Source organism: Solenopsis invicta, chromosome 11 (genome assembly GCF_016802725.1).
Source record: "Solenopsis invicta isolate M01_SB chromosome 11, UNIL_Sinv_3.0, whole genome shotgun sequence".
Taxonomy (NCBI): domain Eukaryota; kingdom Metazoa; phylum Arthropoda; class Insecta; order Hymenoptera; family Formicidae; genus Solenopsis; species Solenopsis invicta.
This window is the reverse complement of record NC_052674.1, coordinates 1249689-1266063: the sequence shown is the minus strand read 5'-3', so window position 1 is coordinate 1266063 and position 16375 is coordinate 1249689. Positions and strand designations below refer to the sequence as shown.

At 28.0% G+C, this 16375-nt stretch overlaps 1 protein-coding gene across 2 annotated transcripts in view; it reads left to right on the top strand.

Annotated features, from left to right (window-relative positions):
- The window catches only part of LOC105197003 (CAD protein), a 36763-nt gene extending 22892 nt beyond the window's left edge, over nucleotides 1-13871 (top strand). Inside the window, exons 15-26 of one of the 2 annotated variants that reach the window (XM_026130755.2) lie at nucleotides 2094-2345; nucleotides 3323-3487; nucleotides 4280-4441; nucleotides 4762-4933; nucleotides 5377-5492; nucleotides 6410-6674; nucleotides 7368-7705; nucleotides 8367-8508; nucleotides 9510-9580; nucleotides 9863-10041; nucleotides 10742-10946; nucleotides 11318-13871. In XM_026130755.2, the coding sequence (XP_025986540.1) occupies nucleotides 2094-2345; nucleotides 3323-3487; nucleotides 4280-4441; nucleotides 4762-4933; nucleotides 5377-5492; nucleotides 6410-6674; nucleotides 7368-7705; nucleotides 8367-8508; nucleotides 9510-9580; nucleotides 9863-10041; nucleotides 10742-10946; nucleotides 11318-11515 (2265 nt within the window). In that variant the 3' untranslated portion in view covers nucleotides 11516-13871. Of the gene's footprint in view, nucleotides 1-2093; nucleotides 2346-3322; nucleotides 3488-4279; nucleotides 4442-4761; nucleotides 4934-5376; nucleotides 5493-6409; nucleotides 6840-7367; nucleotides 7706-8366; nucleotides 8509-9509; nucleotides 9581-9862; nucleotides 10042-10741; nucleotides 10947-11317 lie in introns of both variants that reach the window. The other variant, XM_026130754.2, reaches the window with a different exon arrangement.
- Nucleotides 13872-16375: the final 2504 nt, after the last annotated feature.

Here is a 16375-nt window from a genome sequence, read left to right as displayed (position 1 = left end):
TATACACTTTTGCATTTATGTTGCAAAAGAAAAATATTTTCTAATTATTTATCAAAATTGATTTTAAAGCCTGTATATTTGGAAAATATTATCTTTAATTTTCACAGCAATACAAAAATTCTAATATTCATTTTTAATCAAAATTGCAGTAGAAATTTATAACTAAACAAAATTTTTCTATTAAAATTATTTAAAGTTTAAATTAAAAATCAAATTATTTAAATATTTATTTAAATATTATATTAATAATTCTTTTATTTTATATTAATTAAATTCCTTTTTTTTATTATTAAGAGTGTAGCTAATTATCGAAGTAGATATCACACATCAAAATGTAGATAACATTAATAATAAATTAAATTACTTCATTGATAAGATACATATAAAAAAATATTCTATTTAAAAAAACCATTAAATTTAGTTCTTTTAAACTTTTAATATACTTCTAAATAGCAATGTAATTATATGTATTATATATATACCATATATAATATAATAATACTATTATATATACTGTATAATATATACTATAATATATAATAAAATATTTAATATAATATAATATAAAACATAATTTATTAAATCTAATATAAAAATAGACATTAACTTTGCATTTTTAATCTCATCATAGATAATCTTTAATTAAGATTGATAATTGTAATCATTTAACTGCATGAAGATTATATTATACACGCGTAATCTTGTATTAATTAAACTACATAGAAAAACAGTCACTAAAGTTTCTATTCAATTTAATTAGATGCAGATATAAAAATAATTTTTTATTGGATCATAATATAATTATCGAAATATAATTATATACGCTCACATATGAGCAAAGCTGCAAAAAATTTAGATGTTTTAGCTACTAATTTGAGTGAATCCTACATAATTGTTTTGATAGCACAAAAAAGTAATTTTTAAGTTTGTATTCAGTTAAGTTTTTAAACACTATTATTTCCATATACATGTAATCGGGAATAACAGAATAAATATATAGAAAAGGGAAAAGGATGATGGAATACTTTTTTTTAAATAACTTAGTAAATATTGATACAACACAATTCTATCAATATCAGTTTGTTAGACATAGATTTCTATCATATAGGTAGAAATTTATATAGAACTCACATAGAATACATAAAACGAGCAAAATTTACAATTTACTAAAGAGAACAAAATGAATGCATTTGTAGAAAGCAAGATAGCAGAGAGATTGTGAAATACTTTAAATAACTAAAGACATTTTTAATTATAAAAAATCACAAATTAATGATTCTTCGTAGATTTTGCACACTGATATGTGCCACAATACAAGGTTTTATGAACACTATATAAAATATATTTTATTTGAAAAAAATTTTTCTAAATAATTCTTTTGGCTTAAAAAATAACTTTTTAAAATTTTTATTTACAATTTCTTTACTGTTAGTAAGTACATTGCAACATCCATTATGAGGTTATAAAGTTTCGCTAAAACGATCTTTTGCTCGTAATACAATTGGTTCATAATTATCTTACGATCCTACTAACTACATGATATAACTTTATATGCCGAATTTACACGCACATTAAATTTAATTACATTATTCAAAAGTCAAGGTTTTCAAGCTAAATTAAAATTAAAATATTAATATCTAATATTCTTTTTAAAATTACATAGAAAATATTGTATATATTTGCAAAAATCGCTGAAATTCAGCTTTCATGAGAATGTAGTGAACACTAATGATAAATAACTATTTTACGATATCTAGACTGTGACGAAATCATTTTAAAGGTTGCTCTTAGAATTCAATGCCACATATGAGATATAATATAGTATCTCACCATTCCACATGTATTGTATGACTTTGTCTTTTATCTAAATAATAATAAATAAAAAATAACAAAGTCCAAAATATCCAAAAATCTTCAATTTTAATAATCATTTGACGTACTCCGATCATATGTGATTAATTATGTTATCTTACAGGAATCATAATTTCCATCATTATAAAAAAGGAAATGTAAAGAAATGTAAAGAAATATTTTACGTGTGATGATTAAAGAGACAATAAATAATAAGTGGTTTTGCTCGTTCTGTTTTATAGGCATTGAGAATGGTCGGTGGAAAAGCACCGCGTATGAAAACTCACATCGATTGCATATCATCGCGCAAAATGATCAGGCTGCCCGGTCTCATCGATGTGCACGTACATACCCGGGATCCTGGAGCGGTCCACAAAGAGGATTTCGCATCTTGCACCGCGGCAGCGCTGGCAGGAGGCATAACAACAATTTTTGCGATGCCTAATACCAATCCTGCTGTAGTGGATCACAAGACTTTCGCTATCGCTAAAGCGGTAGGAGAATCCTTGTATAGCTATCATTAATTATTAATTTGTCACGCATTCTTTATTTATATTTTCCATTCATTGTCAAGTTAAATGTAACATCAAAACTGTCACATTTTTTTTAAAGTCTTAAGAGTTTTACAATTTTACACTTTTTTATTATTTTATTTAGTTCATTAACTATACAATTATATGGAAATTAAAAATATTTTTGATTTCTTTTGTTTTAGACAGAAATTATAGACTCCATCTTTTCTTTCCATTTCATAATTCCAGTGGCCATTGCTTCATTACTGATTTATTATGACGTCATTATCTTGAATTCTTTTAATTAAAGAATTTTTTACATAATTTATTATAAATATATAATGAAGCATCCCTAAAATTTTAAAACAATTGAATTTACTTTTGTTTGCGTTAAAAAACTTTGCCAAAATTATATTTATTTCAGCATTCTAAATCAATCATACCCTGTTTAATGCAAACAGAATTTAAGCAGTTCAGCAAATTATTCATAATATTAAAATATTTATAATCATCACTCGCTGCATATAGAAGCCAATAGTGGCATAAAAATGAGCTAAAAAATACAATTCTAAACTTCTTGCTCAAATCAAGCTATCATATAATTACAAAAAACGATTGATGTAATATAGCGCGAATTAAATGTCAGTATCGTAATAACATCAGCTTAAAAATAATATTTTGTTTTATTGTTATAAGTTTCAAATTTTTCATATGTTCAAAAAGACACCTATATATTCATACACGTATACTTACTTATCAGCGATTTCTTATACAGATACGTTGATTTCTTATACAGATATTTTAAAGGTAACTAATTTGGCGCAATCTTTGCTTGTGTTTTTTTCATCTATTATCGATAAGATTCCGTCCAGCTAAATTTTAACTTTGTTTAAAAGTAATCTTAAATTAAAATTATGATATAATAACGAAATCTCATTTGCATTTTTGTACTTAAATAGCAAGCTGCAGCTGGTTCACGATGTGACTATGCACTCTTCGTTGGCGCTTCATCTGATAATTACAACGACATACGAGAATTAGCACCTCACGTAGCTGCTCTGAAGATGTACCTGAACGAGACATTTACAACTCTTCGTCTTACTGACCTTAGTGTTTGGATTAAGGTAAATGATTTATTAAACAAAAATTCCTATTTTTAAAGCATATTTTTTAATAAATGTATTTAATAATTGATATAAAAATAATATTAAAGATGAAAATCCTTTTTAACCAAAAAATGGCATTTCTTCTTATTTTTTATAAATATTGTATTAAAATTATATATGTATAATTAACACAATATTTACAAAAAATAAAAAGAAATGCCATTTTTCGGTCGAAGCTAATCTTCATCTTTAATAACATTTTCATATCAATTATTAAATACATTTTTCAGTTATATAAACGGTGTGTTGAGTTAATTATCAGATACTGTCGTAAACTGAAGCTAGAAATAATATCTCAAAAATCAATTTGATTGTCAGATTTAATAACGATGCTTAAAAACAAAAATCACTTAAGTAATGCATCAATAACAAGCATCTTAAAAACTTGATGCAAAAAAATATTAAATCACCAAACATTCAATCGTCCTGCAATGATTTTTTTACAACAAGTTTTTTTATAGTTTTTAAGATGCTTGTGGCTTCGTTATTAAATCTAATAAGCATATTAGTTTTTGAGACATTATTTCTAATTTTAGTTTACGATTACGTTTTAAGCTCGACAATTATATTGACATGCAGTTTATAGAACTGAAAAGAGTATTTAATCATATCAATTGATGAGAAATATGAAAATATTATTAAGGTCAGAAAATGGTATTTCTTCTTATTTTTATATCGGCCTAAATTCTCTACTTATTATCGCATTTATATTTATATTTCAAATTATATATGACTGCTTTTCTTTTACAGCATTTTGAAAGCTGGCCGAAGAAACATCCTTTGTGTGTGCACGCGGAAGGACAAACCACAGCTGCGGTTCTACTGCTGGCGAGTTTGCACAGCAGACCGATTCATGTGTGTCACGTAGCACGTAAAGAAGAAATACAAATCATACGCGCTGCCAAAGAACATGTAAGTATCAATAAAAAGGAAGAAACAAGTCAGATGCACCAAATTAAAAAAAGCATATGCAAAAGGTTTATAAAAAAAACAATGATTAATTATAGAAAAGCAGAAAAACTAAAAATCTAAATTTTAATACAATATTATATATAGTTTCAAAATTAATGATTATTATAAGACTACAAATAGTTATGTTTAAAAAATTTTCTTTCTTATAAAACTTCTTATTACAAGATTTGATTATATAAAAGTGCTTTTATAAAAGATTTTATTATACATTTAAATTAAAAATTATGTGAATATACCCATGTCAACGTACGTATTTTTAGGGATTGACAGTTACGTGCGAGGTGTGTCCGCACCATTTATTCCTCTGCCAGGATGATCTGGATCGAATAGGCACTGGAAGAGGTCAAGTAAGGCCTACTCTGGGAACAAAGGAGGACCAACAGGCTCTCTGGGATAACATGGACGTTATCGATTGTTTCGCAACCGATCACGGTATATCACAGTAAAGTTATCGCTTTAATTGTAATTATAATGACAGGCATAATTTTTACAACATTCGCACTGCAGTCAAGTAGCGGAATAAATTCCATTCAATATCTCGAAACGATAACGCGACATTATTCTATGATTTTGAGATAAAAAGATTGACGTTCCGTGTTTATGTAACGGCTACATAGTTTGGCTTTTAAGTCATACGAGAATATTTTTTTTTGTCTCGAGGCAACGATATTATATACTTGCAGTTTAAAAATAATAAACAATTAGTGTTCTGCTAAAAATAAATGTTTCGATAATTTGAAAATCACTGCCTATTTTTACTCAAGGATATTAAGGGATGAGTTCAAATGCGGGAAATCACGCGATCTTATAATTCGCAATACGCTTATCTTATAATTCGCACGTTTTTGCATGAAACATCGATTTGCAATGTACAGCCCCACACACTGTGCAAGAGAAGTCTTCCGAGAAACCACCGCCAGGATTTCCTGGCTTGGAAACTATGTTACCGCTATTACTGAATGCTGTGCACGAAGGCAGGCTGACCATAGAGGTACTTTCCGTTCAAATTATAATATATTATTTTTAATGATGTCTGGCTGACGTAATGAGTATGGAATGTCGATAACGACATTTACTCGATAACGAGACAATTACTCTTGAAAAGGTCGTATATACGTCATCCCTATCTTCAGATACGTTTCATGACGATGTCTAATGTGATGTAATAACCTGAAAGCATATTTAAAAGAAAGAAGGCTTGTGTAGAAGTTCTTTATCTAAATTTTGAGAGAATTTCATGAATTATACAAATATGTTTATTTTGTAATATTTAATACAGATATAACGCGAGTGTTTTGATTTTCTGCAATAAATCGAAGACTAAAGTAATTTATCGAGAAGCCATTTCGCTTTCAGGAAGAAAGTGAAATTTCCAAAACTTTTCTTAAACGCGATCTCATGTTTATACTTATCAGTTCCTCCATTACGGATGAGCGTTATTGTTTGATAAGTCTTCGAGATAAGTATCGCGTGAAAAAAACACGTACTTATGGCGCTAATAGTAAAAATAAAAAAAAGCTTTGTTATCAAATATTTTTTAAATATTAGATAATTGAAATTCAAAGTAAGGTAAATAGCTCAATTACTGGTAATGTCCCAGATACTGGAAATCTAATTCAAATTGCTTTTTTGAGTATATAAATTTTATTATTACATAATTGTATTTAATTGAACCATTTACCCTAAATCTTAAAATATCTTAAAACTTTGGAAAATTTTGTAAAAGCTTCGAAAATTTCACAGTTTTTTTTTAATTTACAATAAGATTTATTGCGAGAAAAATTGCAAACTATTTTATAATAAAAAGCTATAAATACTTAAATTTTAGTTTTAATAAAATTATGTGTATTATCGAAACGTATGTATATTATCGAAACGCTTATTAAAACTATTGTTTATTAATTACAGGACATTATAGATAAATTGTATCGAAATCCCAAAAAAATCTTCAACATTCCTGATCAGCGTAACACATATGTCGAGGTTGATTTGGACGATGAATGGATTATCCCAGAAGCAATGCCGTACAGCAAATCGAAGTGGACTCCTTTCACTGGCATGACAATTCGCGGTTCCGTGCATAGAGTAGTCTTACGAGGCGAGATCGCTTATATCGAGGGACAAGTGCTAGTGAATCCTGGATTTGGTCAAGACATTAGGGATATACCATACAGTATGAAGGCTCCACCAACGCTTCACGCGCCGACAATATCCATTCAGTTCCCGTCAGATATCGTCCACAAACCATTGTCACTAGACAGTCTTCTATCACCGAACTACGAAAAATCTAATATACATATCGATCGTATCATCGATTTGCACGAAGATGAACAAATCGGTATGATAACTTTACTCGACAAAAAAAATTTTGATCAAGTAAATCTAATTAGAATAGGGATTTCTTATCATTTTCATGTTAAAGGGCTTCAATCTCATTTTTTTCAAAAAAACCTGACGCGATAAAACATTTTCATTTACGTATTTGAATTGAAAAGCTATAGAAAATATAGCGCCTTTGTTGTAATTAAAGTTAAAAATTTTTTGTTAACTAATATTATTAAAAAATGATTATTAAAGGATGTATTGATAAAAAAATTTCATTTTTTGTCTAATTATGACAAAATTAAATTTTATAAAAAGAAATTACATTTAATAAATATATATTTGCTTTTCATAATATCAAGCAAAGTTGTTCAAAATATTCGTAGAATATTATTCGTTCAAGATTGATAGATACATTTACGAATGAGACTGAATGCCTCACAAGCATTATTCTTCACATTACATATCTTGCTTTTGCAAAAAAAAAACAAAATAATTTTTACACAAAGCAAAATAAACTGTAAAATTAATTATTTTTTGTCAGAATTAACGCACCTCTTGCAACCGGCATCGCACAAGTCAAGCGTCCACTTTGCATCTGCAGAAGTCGACAAAGAACATTCAAAGGCAGTGTCATCTCAAAGGACTGTCTCACCATTGCCCATTAGCAATGTCACTAGACACAAAAGTGACAGCAATCCAAATCTACTGATGACTGGGATTGTATCGGTTCCAACTGTTCACACAAGCAACAGTCTAATCGGACATCACGTGCTTACTGTGGATATCTTTAATAGAGAAATATTGAAGGATGTCTTCCATTTAGCGGAAACATTCCGAAATGCTATCAGAAAGGAGCGACCTTTGGATCACATTTTAAAGGTAACTAATTAAAAATAACACAGCCTTCTCTACAAATAATTTAATGCTGTATAAAAATTATGAAATTTGACATATTAGTTATAAATTTTTTATAAATAATATATTATAAGAAAAAGACCCCAACTTGGACATTTAAAAGATTAAGAATTTTTAAAAATATCTAATAACGGCTTTCCATTTAAAATAAGCTACATTCCGTGTTTTTATAATATATTTTATATAGAATATAAAAAACAGTTAATTAAATTAATTATAAATAAGTTTAAGTGTAAACCCGTATTAATTATTAGTATTATAAGAAAGCCATAAAATTATTAGAATATTGAGAATATATTGCTTATATTTCTGTTGATACATTTTTTATTATTTTTTAAACAGTTGATATATTTACTAATAAATAAATCTTATTTGAAAAAATAAATTTTCTCTTTAAAATTTTATTTTAATTTCTTTTGTTGGCAAATAATAAAATAAAAATTAAACATGGGCTAATCTTCAAAGGTTATATCCTTTCAGGGTAAAGCAAAAAAATAGTTTATTACATATTAGAATGTTCTCTAGGAACTATCAACGTTTCATAATTTTTTTTAATTTTTGAGTTGGGAGTTTATCTTTGTTAGTTTATAAATTTAAAAAATTAGGCATTAATTTATGATTAAAGGGAAAAATTATGGCTTCCATCTTCTACGAAGTTAGTACGAGAACATCATGCAGTTTTGCGGCCGCAATGGAACGTCTCGGTGGTCGCGTAATATATATGGATGGTTCTACATCGTCAGTGAAGAAAGGCGAAACCTTGGAAGGTGTGTAGAGATGTTTTTTAAATAAAAGCATAATTCTTGTAGAATGTATTAAAATAAAGAAAAATCTTCTAATTCCTATTCTAATACTGTACTGTTACGTTCAGTTTTTAAAAAAATCTTTTAACGGGAGTTATAGAGGATTCGGTAGACGGGATAGGACACCATAAAAACTTTGTTTCGTATTGTACAAGTACGTGTTACGAATCAAACGCATTTTTTATGACGCCAAAATATGAGTCAACGTGCCAGAAGGACACTTCAACATCTATTCCATTGTCGTGATTTTGTTGATCCAAATTTAAGTCAACGAAAGCTTAAAAGTCGCGACTGAACCAAGTGCAATTTTTGTTTAAAATAAGAAATAAAGAGAAGGTTAATATTTAAAAAAAATATTAATTTAAATAAACTAAGTGAATATGTTAATAACAATTCTAATATAAACATCTAGTCTCATAAATAATTTTTGCTTAGAGAAATTAATATTGAACAAAAGGAATTTTTATTAATATAAAAATTATATAAAAATTTTACATTTGTGTAAATTTTAAATTAATTCTGAGTTAACAAACGTATTAATATATAAAAATTATAAAGAAAATTATATTAAATTTTACGAGTAAATTTTAAATAAATTAATCTTTAATATGAAGAAAATATGGAAAATTACGAATGCCGCATTTTTATTAACTATTTGAACAAAAATAATGTTGCGTGTATACGTAAATAATTAAGTATGTAAACAACAGATGTTCCCTTAAGTGTAGGCCTGGTGGAGAAAAATATTTCCGGAAAATTCTACCGTGTCACCGACGTGACATTTTGTAACTCCCGCTATGAAGATTACGAATTTAAAAATTTGTATATCCGGATTTCGAACTCGCGATCTGTCATTTACTAAATCTGCCGTTCTCACCCAGAACTATTCCAATACACGATCTAAGTAATTTTTTATTAATTTTTTGTCAGATGCCTAATAAGTTATTGAATCATATTGTTTTTAGATTCGGTAACTGTTATGGCAGGATACTCAGACGTGATTGTACTCAGACACTCAGCACCGGGTGCAGCAGACGTGAGTATTGATGTTTAATACAGAAAGGGTATACTTTATTTTTATATAATAATAACTAAATTTTTATTCTTTAAATTTTATTTTTACAATTTTCAATTTGTAATTTTATTTCCCAAAAAAATTATTTTAGTTAATTTTCATGACAAGAATAAACAGTGTAATTATTGTGAATTTTTTGTATTGTACGAATTTCAAAAAAACTAAAAGTAAAAAATAAAAAAAAATTATTTATATATTTTTTTTATCCTACACTAATAATCTTATATTATTAATTATTTTCAGAGAGTATCTCAATACTGTAGAAAACCGATATTGAATGCCGGTGACGGAACTGGCGAACATCCGACGCAAGCGTTGCTCGACATCTTCACAATCAGAGACGAATTTGGAACTGTAAATGGCCTCACGATCACTATGGTTGGGGATTTGAAACATGGTAGAACCGTTCATTCTCTTGCAAGGTTAGTACGACAAAAAGATTTCACTTATCTAAAGTAATTAAATAAAGGAATGCGATAAGTATGAATCGCATGTAAGTTTGTATTTTTCACGAACGAAGCATAATAATTGGTTACATTTTTCGACAGTTTTTAAGGCTGTAACTTTTAAATTTAAATAGTGAATTTTGAATAATAAATGGTGAATGAATGTATGTGTACGCAATTTTAATACATGTAGATGAAATTCTAAAAAATGCAATTAAGGCAATCATAAATGTATAATATTTAATTAGCAAAATATTTAATAATATATGAAAATAAATATACTTGTGCAAAGTCATATTTTAAAAACTGTTGACGTCTTTTATAGACATTTTATTTCAAAAAGTCGATTTTAATCTTTTCCAATAAAATCTGTTTTAACTTGCGATTGCTGATATTGCGAAAGAAACATTGTAAAAGCAAAACCGTACTTCTTTAAGCATGATTAAACACTCAATCTATATTATACAATAGTAACAGAATATATTTTTAATAAAAAAGTATATATTTAAAATACGTATGTTAAAACGAATATTATCTGTAAAATCAAAGAAAGCACACGATTCCAAATAATGAGACAAATTTAATTTGCATAATTGTATAAACTTAATTTCAGTTTCAAACAATCAAATTATTCTTTATGACATTCTTTTAATACACATCATTTAATCTGATGTAGGCTGCTGACCCTGTACAAAGTAGAACTTCGCTATGTTAATCCACCTGGCCTTGACATGCCGAAACAAGTCATTAATTACGTAGATGAACGTGGCATTTCTCAAAAAAGATTCTCGACTCTGGAAGAGGCTCTGCCCGACACCGACGTGCTTTATATGACGCGAATACAAAGCGAGCGTTTTGCCACGCAAGAGCAGTATCAAAAGGTGAGTCTTTGAGACATCAAGCATTGAGTTTGATAAGAAACAAATTTATCGCTCTATTACACACTCATTCCCTTTCATTGCGAACGCCCTATATGCGTCCGAATTTTTCCTCAAATTTGAATAAAGCATTATCAAATTATAGGCCAAGTTTCATCAGAATCGAGTAAATAATTTACAAAATAAAAGAGACTGCCCAAACAAGCAGGCCAATTCATAAAGTTGCAGTTAATAATTACGTCACGGATGCTTTAAGCTACTTAAGCTAGCATTTCATCTCGAATCATATATACTTACTCATTTAGTATCTGTTTTTAAATTAATTCTACGTAACGTATTTCATATTTTTAACAAATTATTTACATGTACGACAGAGTTGCGGACTCTTCATAGTAACCCCGCAACTAATGTCCCGCGCGAAGAGAAAAATGGCGGTGATGCATCCTCTCCCACGTGTTTTCGAGATAAGCAAGGAATTCGACACCGATCCACGGGCGGCTTACTTTCGGCAGGCGGAAAATGGGGTCTACGTGCGCATGGCGTTGCTGGCCATGGTCCTTGGACGCATTTGATTTGACCATGACGACTCGTCGACTGTGGGCCAAGGTATCTGAAGGAGGTCAACGACGTACGCCAAGGAAAATACACGTTTGCCATAGCTACTGTGATTTAATTTGCGAAAACCAAGTCAAACAACTTTTAGACATTCCAATATCAACTGTGACGAGCTTAGCAATTAAATTTGAAAAAGAGTACAAATTAAAACATGGGGAACATATGATTAATAGTAGATCCGTTTTTTAGAAATTTAAAAAATTTTCCAACTTTCTCTTAAAAACCATTAATATTTTGAATTTTCTATTAAATTATATAGTTAAGGACCTTTTATTAAAGTAACGCTTGTGATTTTTTCGAAGCTTTGATACATTGCGATATAATTTTTTGCGAGTAATTTTAACGTAATTTGTAAATTTTTTATGTGTAAATTTAAATGCATTTTATATTTTATAATATTCGAACTTTTAAACAATGAAATGCATATAAACATTATATGCATAAAAATCTTTTTAATTTTTTATGTTTATAAAGATTTGAGACAGACACGCAATATATATTTTAATGGATCTTTTCAGTATTAATGCTATATTACACAATTTCATCGTATTGCAAGAATTTTTGGAAAATAATATCAAATTATACAATGTGATAACACGAATACATAGATTGAATATTCTCTCTCTTTCAATTGATCATTCTACAATTTATGTATGATACTTACAATACATATTATGTTAATTATTTTGTAATAATCATTTATTTACATTTTTACATTGCAAACATTCGCATCAATGCTTTTCAAATACAAAGAATCAAGATTTTTCAATTCCGACATGCATATATATTACGCATGTAGAAATACGCTTTAACAAAATCTAAAAGATATTTTATACGTATTGTAAACTCGCGCAGGCGCGCGCACACACGCACACACATACGTAAATATTATTTACAGTTATAAGTTATGAAATAGTGCCTACAGTTTTAGTTGTAACACTGTTTATTAGAGTCATGGAATATATCCACATTATCATCTTAATAGTTTTTATTGCATTGTACACACTGATACGTATATGCCAGCTACCTTAATACACATTATAAAACTGTGACAGATACTGTATGTGATTTGATACATTTATGAAACAGGATGTATTCGACATAATATGATTATGTAAAATGTAAAAGAGAAAAAGGGGATAATACAGCATCCACTTTCTATTTTATTGAATACTTTCGTCAATAACCAATATTTTATATTGAAACTTAAACTAATTATACATCATATATATCACGTGCCGTAGAGAATATATAACCCTCTGTTCAAAAATAAGTTTGATTTTTACAAGTAAAAATAATGCAGTTGACAGAAGTGAAAATTACTGGCGTTGCGTTTCGTTTCTTTCACAAATAAAACAAAGGTATAGGTTATGTAACTTTTTCCCTAAGGCGGAAAGGTGAAAACATAGACTTAGAAAACTAGGTGAAAAGTGCAAAATTTCGCTATTGAAGTTAATGGCAAAATTTTTCATTTTTCACATTTTTGCCCTAGGGAAAAAGTTACATGATCGATACCTTGCAAATTTCATTAATACATGAAACAAAAAATATTACACTAAATAAATTCAAATTATTCTTATTAACATTCTATTGGATTTCGTGTTGTTACTAAAAAAAAAACAGGTTTATGTTGCAACATGTGTTTTTTCTTTATCTCTCAGCTTTCATCCTCAATCCTAATCCGATTACATTTTAGACAGCGATCGTTGATCCAATTAGCCTAGAGAAATCTTCTATACCTAAATTAAGCGGCATTTTTCAAAACACCACATATAAATTTAGTGATATATTTTAAAGTTGCTCCAATAAACTAGCCTTGCTAATATTTCTCGAGGTCAAACTAATATCATCAATAAATAGACCGCTTTATGCACTATAACTTTTATCTGAAACACTTTTATGTAAAACTTATATATTTCGCGAAATATTACGGTGTACTACTCAGTTAAACGTTATAACTTGGAAAGTAATTAAGAAAAAATAACTTTATTATAGTGATTTGTACAGCTCTTGAGACCAGCTACTAGATTCTATAATAAAAAATAAGGTATTTTATATAAAAAAAAATTCATTTGTCCTCCACCTAGCCTTGGCAACATCCCTTGAGATCAAACTGATATAATCAGGAGATAAACCCTTTCATGCCCTACAACTTTTATCTGAAATACTTTTTTGTAAAACTTATATATTTCGATGGATGGAGTACTACGGAATTAATTTTGATGTAAAAATATTAATATGCAAATACGTATTGATGTGTATTAATGCCAATGTTAATCAAAACAATTCAAACTATAATAAATAAAAAATTACGCGATCGTAGACGTAATTAATCATTTGTGCGCATTCTTGAGTCCTATTGTAAATATGCAGCACGCGCGACACACATCAAATTTTATCGGTAGCAAAATAGATGTTAGCACGGACAACAACCTATATCCATTTCACGAGACACTGTTTTTAACGGCGAGTCGCAAAATAGATGTGACTTTTAGTTTACATTCCGGCCATAATAGACGTGAACCAAGGCGCGCGTACGCGTCGGTTAATGCCTCCCCATTCGGGTCGTTGACCGCTATGTCACGTGCCGTCGGCCGAGGAGAGTGGGGAGGCGGCCCAGACAGCAAGCACGTGCGCTTGTCTGTGGGACCGTGTGAGGTCGACGACCCGAGTGGGGAGGCATTAACCGGCGCGCCTTGGGTTCTTAGATAAGCGGAGTCTCTCCCGCTGCGCAAGACTACCGTGACGACTTTTAGAGATATCTTCTTACATTGCACCGCGTTACAAATTCTCGTAACTCATTTGCAGGGTTGGGTAATTAAAAAATTAAAAGTTAAATAACAAAATTAATAACTTTTAACTTAATTTAGTTAATTTTAAATAATTTAATTTTTAACTTTTTTGAGTTTGTCTACTGGTTTTACTGGAAGAAACAAAAGGCAACGCCAATAATTTTTACTTTTGCCAACTACATTATTTTTACTTGCAATAAACTTATTTTTGAACAGAAGATTACATTCCCTAAGACAGGAGATGTATAAATACATATATATATATATATATATATATATATATATATATATATATATTTATATATATATATATATTTGTTAAAATGTTGTTTAACAAATTTTTAAATTCAAAGTAATAAAATATTTATTACTTAGAACATAATTTATAAAAATGTGACGCACTGGATAATCGAAGGAAGAGAAAATGTGGTAGTAATATAGATATCCCAAAAATAAATTTAAAAATTGGTTTACTTTGAAGAATACAAAGTTTTGTTATAACATTAAATATTTTTAATTTTCTATCGTGTAGAATTTTTTGCACGTAAAAAAATGTACATTATTTGTGGAATTATGGATAAATCTATTAATAAATTGATTATAAACAAATTTATTGATTATTTTTATATATTATAAAAATCATAAATTATTCTCTATTATAAAAAATTAATACTTATTTATCAATTTTGCAGATTAATATCTATTATTACAGCCAGTCTTACAAATAAACAATGTTTTGCATTAGAATTATCTGTTATATTAATACTAAAATCAGAGTAAAGATTTTTTTCTGGAGAGCAGGTATTAAACAATTAAGGGCACATATATTATTTACTTTATTTAATATTCGATTTTAATAATAAAGCACGTTTAGATACTGTTTTAAATATAATAAACCTCTTAAAAATCAAATCAAACCTGATGAACTCCACTTATTATAAATTCACTATTTTTAAGAAAAAATATAATTTATAACTTCAATCATTTTTTCTACTTTTTATTTTATAGAATTGATATGATTTTTAAGAGACTCATATATTTCTAAATGCTGCTATTAGGAGCGTATGTAGTACAACTTGTCTCTGTATTTTTTCTCTTTACACTATTGTTTGCCAAAAACAAGCATTGATTATACACAGAAAAAAAAATGATTGATATAATTTTATAAATTTGAATTGTGACGGATTTAACTAGAAACAAAGATGTAAATCTGGCACTTATTGTCAAATCTATCAAACATTCGAACTCAAAGAAATTTAATCAGTAATTTTGATAATATCAGATTTCTAGTTATTGTGATTGGTAGTACCAGAATTTATTTTGTACTTTTTGTTGATACAAAATCTTCTTCTCAGTGTATATACAGAATGTCGGCAGTCGGTGACAAAAAATTTAAAGAGTGATTCTAGATAAAAATCAAGTAACATTAAAAAAAAATAACAAAATTGCGAGTAAGGTTTTGTTCTTTCTTTTAATAAATGTTTAAATATTTATATCAAAAGTGCCCAAAGCATGTGAATATTCAAACATTATAAAACAAAGCCTACTCCAAAATTTTGTTATTTTTGATTTTGTAACTTTGATATTTTTAAATATTAATTTAAAAAGTATCTCAAAAATGTAAATATTTAAACATTTATAATCAAAAACATACTTCAATTGTCATTTATTATTCATTATTTTTTAATAATTTATTAGACTCATTCTTTAAACTTTTTTCCACCTGTTACTGAACTCCTTGTATGCAGAATCAAAATATGTAGAATCAAAAATATTTTTTGTATGATTCAGATTCTGTTTATTAATGACATATGTAGAATATTGATAACAAACATTTTTAAATCACAGTTAAGTTTAACGTAAAATATGTTTTTGTATCTATAAAAGAAACTATAATTAAAAAATTTCTTTTATAACTGTGAACATCGAATTGTTTGTTAAATTACACAACTAGAAGATAATAACAATATTGCAATTTGGTATCAAATACAAATGACAATTACTATATTGTTATTATTCTTATAA